We start from the raw sequence: 7,361 nt of genomic DNA on the forward strand, positions 1-7,361 counted from the left end.
ACCTCATCACCCCAGGGGAGATATGCAGAAGGAACTGACTCCTTCCCAGAACCCTATGCATGAGACAGCTGCCATGAAGATGTGCAGAGATACCTTATACACGGTGCTCCTATTTTCAATGGCATCTGCTATTTTCACCAGTGGAGAATGGAGCCACCGGATCTCCATTTCTTTTGGGTCCATGTCACCCAACAGCTCATCAGATTCTCCCACGGCTAAGCCTGTAACACAAACATCACTGTTAGAATCGTAGCTCCCCCTTGCTGGCAGCCTTCTGGTTAGGTCTCAGCAGAAAGGATGTGAGGGTACCACCAGTCGCCTGGGAGTGGGTGAGGTTGTTTCTGCCTAGAGGCTACATAAACAAGTATTTAAAAGCATGACTAGTAAATCCAGGTGGTGCATATCTGAAGTCTCAGCACTCGGGAGGATAAAACAGGAGGATCATGCATTCAAGACCAGCCTGGGCTATATATAGGGAGAGACCCTGTCTCAAAATAAAAACAGAACAAAGGCATGAATACTGAAAGACACTTGCCTACCGGGAATTAGCCTTAAAGCTTCTGCTTGCTCATGTGAGAAATGGAAATTCCACAACTCTTATTCATAGGATTAAGAGAAAACCAAGCAGAAGGCATCTACTGTACTCCAGCTCAAATGTGATGAAGGCAGTCATGAGGATTCCTTCCTAGAACCAGGCCTCTGTCCTCTTGCCCCTTGCCTTGAAGTAACCTCTAGTGCAACCCTCAGCCATCCATATCACATTGTGCCACACCACTACTCAGACCTCACCTCTACCAACCTTATCCCACTGACTTTACTGAATGCCTTGATTCCTGCTCACTCTTCAAGATGCCACACTAGAACCAACTCCTTCAAATACTTTTTACCCATAATCTCTTCCCCACCGCTCTTCTCCCTACAGTGATGACACTCCTCTTATCCTTAAAAATCCAGGCTCAAGCATCACCATTAAAACATAATTTTAGGGCTGGCAAGATGGTGCAGTAGGTAAGAGCACCGACTGCTCTTCCAAAGGTCCTGAGTTCAAATCCCAGCAACCATATGGAGGCTCACAACCATCTATAATGGGATCTGACGCCCTCTTCTGGTGTGTCAGAAGACAGCTACAGTGTACTTATGTATAATAATAAATCTTTGGGCCGGAGCGAGCAGGGACTGGGAGAACAAGGCCAACCAGAGCAAGCAGAGGTCCTAAAATTCAATTATCAAAAACCTCTCAACTGCCCACTTGACAGAATCAGAAATTAAAATTCAGCAAGCGGGTTGGCTTGACTCAAGCCATACATGGAATAACTATAAGGCTGGCAAGTCTTCTTGTCCTCATTTGTAATCCAGGACTTTAGAGCACCCACAGAAGAAAATGACTGGCCTTTAAAGGAAATAGGACTGCAGGTTAAACAGTGCTTTCTCAACTGTTCCCTAATGTGTGACCAGAGAGTCCTGGACAGAGTAGAGAATGAAGTAGGAACCACAGGCACAGACCAGGACTAAATAGTAATGTCTAAGAAACCTATTCACCAATTTTAGAAAGTCACACCTCCATATCCCCCAGATAACACCTACAGAGCACTCATGTACTATATGCCAGGCTCTATTGTTCTATATGCTTTGCTCTTTTTTAGTGCTGAGGGTCGAACCAGGGCCTTGTGAGTACTAAACACTAGCTGTATCCGAGAGCTATACCCTTGACCCTCATTTACAAATTAGGTAAATCTATACAATACCCTTCTGGAATGGGTGCTACTGTTCTGATTTTACAAATAGTATCACAGAGACAGAGTGAAGTGAACAGACCTACTCAATATTATGCAACTAATGAGGAACAAAACTTAAACTTATTTAAATGCAGGTAGTCCATACTTATAACCTCCTCACTACTCAAGACAACAAAACAGGAGAGCTACCATCAACTATGTGCCCTTCAGATGACTATTTTTGACACAGGGTCTCACTATGAAGCTCTGGCTAGCTTGGAACTCAGAAAGATCACCTACTACTGCCTCTCAGGTCGTGGGATTAAAAGGTATGTCCCACCAGACCCAGTAAATATCATTTTTTTTTTGAGACAGGGTTTCTCTGTATAGCCCTGGCTGTCCTGAGACTCACTCTGTAGACCCAGCTGGCCTCAAACTCAGAAATCTGCCTTCCTCTGCCTCCCAAGTGCTGGGATTAAAAGGCGTGCGGCACCACTGCCCAGCAAATATCTTCTTTCACTAGAATATCTTACTAGCCAATGAAGGTAAAAAAAAAATCTAAACAAGCTGAGAAGACCATAGAGCAGCCAGGTACAGAGGCATAGACCAGTACTCAGAAGCCTGATGGGAGAGAATTATCTGAAGTTCAAAGTCAACCTGGGTTATACAGTGAGCACTAGGTCAGTTAAAGCTACATAGTGAAAATCTTGTCTAAAAGCCTAGAAAGCCTGTGGGTGCAGCTCAGAGGTGGAGTGCTACGACAGCAAGTACAAGGCTTTTTCTTTAATCCTCATCATTTTTTCAAGCCTAGGGCCATAGGAAGGAGAATAAGGAGAAGGACTATTTAGTTGTTTGATTCAGTTGTTTGGCTACAATTACATGCCCATGTAAACATACATAGCCATTTTTGAGCCTTTAATCCCAGCAGTTGGGAGGTAGAGGTAGCTTATGGCCAGTCTGGTCTACATAATGAGTTATAGGCCAGCCAAGGACTACACAGTGAGACTGTGTCTCAAAAACATCCACCACCACCCCCCACACACACACATACAAGAGCTTTTTTTAACCTTTTATTTATTAATTATGTGTACACTGTAGCTGTCTTTCAGACACGCCAGGAGAGGGCGTCAGATCTTATTACGAGTGGTTGTGAGCCACCATGTGGTTGCTGGGATTTGAACTCAGGACCTTCAGAAGAGCAGTCAGTGCTCTTAACCACTGAGCCATCTCTTCAGCCCCCCATACAAGAGCTTTATAAAGGGACGTTTCAACCCAAAAGAAATGGAGCCTTGCTTTCAGAGAACCTAAAAAAGGTTCCTGTTAGTCAGCCAATCTACCAAAAGTTCACCACAAACACCACCCCTACCCATACCCTCACAGCCCAGACTAGAATTTTCTACCTTGCAGGACAATGAATAAATTTTAATACCAAATCCCAAGTAGCCCTAAGGAAGGGGAGATCAAATGTGTGCTCTGACATTGGGTCTGGGCTCTATTAGGAGAAAAGAGGTGTCCTACCCATCCGCACTTACATTCCATGGTGTCTTCATTGGCGTGTTCAGTATCTTCTATGTCAAAGACCTCAGTCATCTCCTTAACAATCTCAGCACTGAGATGGGCGGGCAGAGTGTGAGTGGGCGGTGGTGGTGTATAGAAGCTGATCTTCCCACTGTATTGGGAGATATGGAGGGGTCAATGATGAAGTCACTGACAACAATCAACCCACCAAAAGAGGACACAAGAAAAGAAAGTCCAGACAACAGTATCTCAACAATGTGTTGAACTGCTAAGTAATCACTAGGCTGAGCAAGGCATGATCAGTTCTTTGGCTGTTCCCTACCTTGGGACCCAAGAAGTCAGCTGTCCTAGTGGCATCAATAAATACCAAGCCACTCAAGCCCTTCCTCACCTCACCCAGTCAGCCAGGACAGCTTTGGCAGCCTGTTCTTGACTATATACACCTCCCTTCTTCTTCTTTCCCAAGCGTTGGGCCACTGCAGTCAGAAAGTGCTCGGTCGTCTGGAATCCTGATACACCATAATAGTTGGAAATCTAGCAAAATGAAGAAAACACATGAGGAGTGAAGGACCCATGAAGTAGTGGGATAGGGCATGCATCCACTGAGGACCCTGCTCTATACCTCCTCCAGGTTGCAGCGCTGAAGGATGGTCTCCACCGGGGTCACCGGGTCTGCCAGCTTCTGCACATGGATGCAATTACGCAGGATGGTGCCCACCTCTGAATTGGGTCCTGGGACAATGCCTGGTGCATCTAGCAGCCTGATAAACTTGTCTAGGTAGACCTCCTGCATGAATCTAGAGAGAAAAACAAGGCCCAGCAGCCATAAATGATATTGAGTCACAAATGTTCGGTCTTGGGGGAAGGTGGTGGAAGGAGATCAAAGAAGAGAGGGGAGGGTATATAAGTCTTAGGTGAAGTGGAAAGATGTAGGGCCAGGAAGGGAGATCTGAGGTGCTACAGACCCAGGGCTAATTCTAAAATTTACTGTCTTATACTGGTGACTTAACTGCAGGATCTCAGACAAGTTTCTGACTCTCTTCATCTAAGCAACAGAGCTCTTTGTAGTTGTTAGGAAGGACCCAGCAGGGCACCAAGCCTATACCTGGGATGAGCCAGGTAAATGAGGGCTATTAGTAGGATTCCTAAAGCCAGGGTACGAATCAGAGGATGGGCCACAATTAGAAAATGGGGCAGGGGCTGATGAAGGCATGTGAACTAGAATGAAATGGTAATGTCAATGATTTTTGAAGTGAGGCAGTGAGCAGATCTTACTTTGTGACACCAGGAACAGCTCCCACACTACACGCACGGCTGCGCTTCAGGCTATTGATCAGACTGCTCTTCCCCACATTGGGAAGGCCTGCAAAGTAGGAGTGGGAAACTCAGGGCAGAAAGTACTCACAGGAATTCAGGCCAGCCTGTTTAAGAACAGGCCTGGCAGAGGTAATAACCAGGCCATGGATGAGCCAAAGTACACTCCTGTCTTCCCACCCCAGACCTTGGCCAAGCGTCTAAGGGTCTTTCTAGTTCTCTCTTTTGTCAGCATTCTAGGCATGCATTGCCCTCTCTCTACATGTGCAGTCCACCTCCCACCACAACCAGCCCAGAGGGGCACTCCACAGACTGCCTCACAGACATGACCTAACAGAAGGTGGATATCAAGTGTTGAAATAGGCCCACCTGTTTGAACTTATAATTCCCCTGGGAGAAGGGACTACTCACCAGATACCCACCCCCCCACCCTGCACAGCTGTCTTTGCCCATGGAATCTTTGTATCTGAGCACCTGTGCACCACTTTCAGTCTGGGGCTGTCTTTGTGAGAGTTTCTGCCTCATTGAATATCATTCTCACTGTCCTCTATGGGTACTGAAGTTTACCAGTATGCACTCACTCTCTTACATGTGTGCCCAGGAAGATCTGTGGTAGGTACTTGGAAGTCTATACATCCTTATGTGTCTCCTGGTCCTTTTCATTTCAAATGTGACTTTTTCCTTCTGTTGGATCTCTCACAGCTTTTTCTCAGGGTATCTAAAATGTTCTTTCTCATTCTGGACACAATCTTTTCTGATTCTCTCCACCCAGTCCATTCCAATTCTTACCACATGGCCACTCTGTTCCTTCTCTCTGGAGTGTGTCTATAGATGTGTCCCCATTCGTGTTTCATTATGGCCTTGTTTTGCCTTTGTGTGCCCCCCTAACTATGTCTTTAATTCTCACTATACAAACATTTTATCTCATCACAGGCATGTCTGCCTCTGCGTGATTCTAGGTTTTATCAGAGAGTCACAGTGGGTCCATGACACCACACATGGGCATTTATATGTTTTTCAGGATCTGTATGTGTGTGTAGGCCTATGTTGTATGTTCCTACATCCTCTTTCATTCAAACTGTCTGCATTCCTATATGTTCTTTTTTTGTACGGGCATATCTACACAAGTACATACCCCAAGTGTCTCTTCTTCACCAACCACTCTACATGTGTCTTTATCTATCTCCTGTTGTTTTTAACAGTGGGGACTAAACCCAGGGTCTCACAAGTACTAGCAAAGTCCTCCAACACTAAGCAATACTCCCAGCTCTTACTTTTTTATGAAACAAGGTCTCAGCCAGGCGGTGGTGGCACACGCCTTTAATCCCAGCACTTAGGAGGCAGAGGCAGGCAGATTTCTGAGTTCGAGGCCAGCCTGGTCTACAGAGTGAGTTCCAGGACAGCCAGGGCTACATGGAGATACCCTGTCTGGGGGGGGGGGGGAAGAAACATGGTCTCATTAAGGCTGGCCTTGAACTCAAACTTTCGACCTTCTAAAGCAGCTAATACACAGGTCTGGGTCAGCAAGCCTGGCCGCATAATAGTTTTTAATGTCCCTTTTAGCATTTCTTTGGGGTAATATCTCCTCATTTTCTTTATGACTGCAACTTAAATTTGTCCTTTTCACTATCCACCAACTTCATAATCTGGCCTCCTTGTACTTTTCCTGTTGTCTATTCAAGAATGTGGTGTACAGCTACAGAGTCTGTACAGTTCTCTTCAGTGTCTCAGGCTGAGACACTTTCCATCTCTGATGATCTTTCCCTGCCTCACAATTTTCCCATTCTCTTTCATCTCCTTCTACAGTATTCAGGTTTCAGAAAGATGGAGGCTTAAGCCTCAGCTCTGCCTTGTTTCCTTCTGTAGATCTCACTGTTCTGTCTCACTGTCTGGTAGAGGCAGGTGGATCACACTTGCCTCCCACAGCTCTGACAGTCTGTAGTGTTTGGTACCAAGAATTTGGTTCTAACAACGTTGAATCTGAATATGCCTTCTCATGTCCCACTAGCCAGATTGCAAATGCAAAACGTCTCCAGAACTCTTCCTATCTTCCCCAAAGAAGATTCACAAAATTCCAAACACTTTCCCTCAATGAAGTCACTACCCAAGGAAGGAGCCAGGGCCCTGTGCCTAATTTACGCAGCCTTACCTACAACACCCACACGAATGTGGCCACGCACTTCCCCCAGGCGGCAATAATTCCCCAGGACCCTCATGAGGTTTTCAGCTCCAAAGCAAGCTTTGCTTTTCAACAGCGACTCAGAGGCCTGGTCCACTGGAACTTTACAGCGAGTCTGAAAATGAGGAATATTACAAAAATGTACATCAATGAAGAGATGGAATTTGAGCCTAAATTTCCAACCTGCAGTAGAATATTCAGAACCACCTGGGATTGCTAAACTTGGTTGCTTATCACACCAACCCCCTCCCAGCACTTCTTGGTTTCCAGTTGCTGTTGTATGTCACCAACTATCTCTGTCCCTGCTTCTAACTCAACATGCATGGCTTTTGACCCCCACAGCAGAAGCATGAAGACATCCCAGCTTGAGGCAAAACAGGTTTCATTTCTATCTCTTTCAATCACAGGCCTATGAGGAAAAGTCTATTTTCCTTCCTGGCCCCTTAGGGTCTCTCATATGCACAAAAGGGAAGCCTGGCCTCTCTGCTTGTGCTGATTGAAAGGGTGCCAGGCCCAAAGCTGATCTTCCCTTGACCCCTCACACAGGACAAGGCCATCCCCACTTCCCTACTTTTAGTTTTGATGGTGGGGGAGCAGGAAGCCACAAAATTGTGAGACACGTTATACTGCCAAGA

The 7,361-nt window shown here is 45.9% G+C and overlaps 1 protein-coding gene across 1 annotated transcript in view; it reads right to left on the reverse strand.

The window, feature by feature from the left end:
- Positions 1-7,361, reverse strand: part of Gnl3l (G protein nucleolar 3 like) — a 33,410-nt gene that overhangs the window by 8,848 nt on the left and 17,201 nt on the right. Inside the window, exons 8-13 of the mRNA XM_031380494.1 lie at positions 6,697-6,841; positions 4,509-4,596; positions 3,856-4,030; positions 3,625-3,767; positions 3,248-3,384; positions 94-221 (exon numbers count right to left, since the gene is read on the reverse strand). Of these exons, the coding sequence (XP_031236354.1) occupies positions 94-221; positions 3,248-3,384; positions 3,625-3,767; positions 3,856-4,030; positions 4,509-4,596; positions 6,697-6,841 (816 nt within the window). The remainder of the gene's footprint in view (positions 1-93; positions 222-3,247; positions 3,385-3,624; positions 3,768-3,855; positions 4,031-4,508; positions 4,597-6,696; positions 6,842-7,361) is intronic.

This window comes from Mastomys coucha, chromosome X (assembly GCF_008632895.1).
Source record: "Mastomys coucha isolate ucsf_1 chromosome X, UCSF_Mcou_1, whole genome shotgun sequence".
Taxonomy (NCBI): Eukaryota; Metazoa; Chordata; class Mammalia; order Rodentia; family Muridae; genus Mastomys; species Mastomys coucha.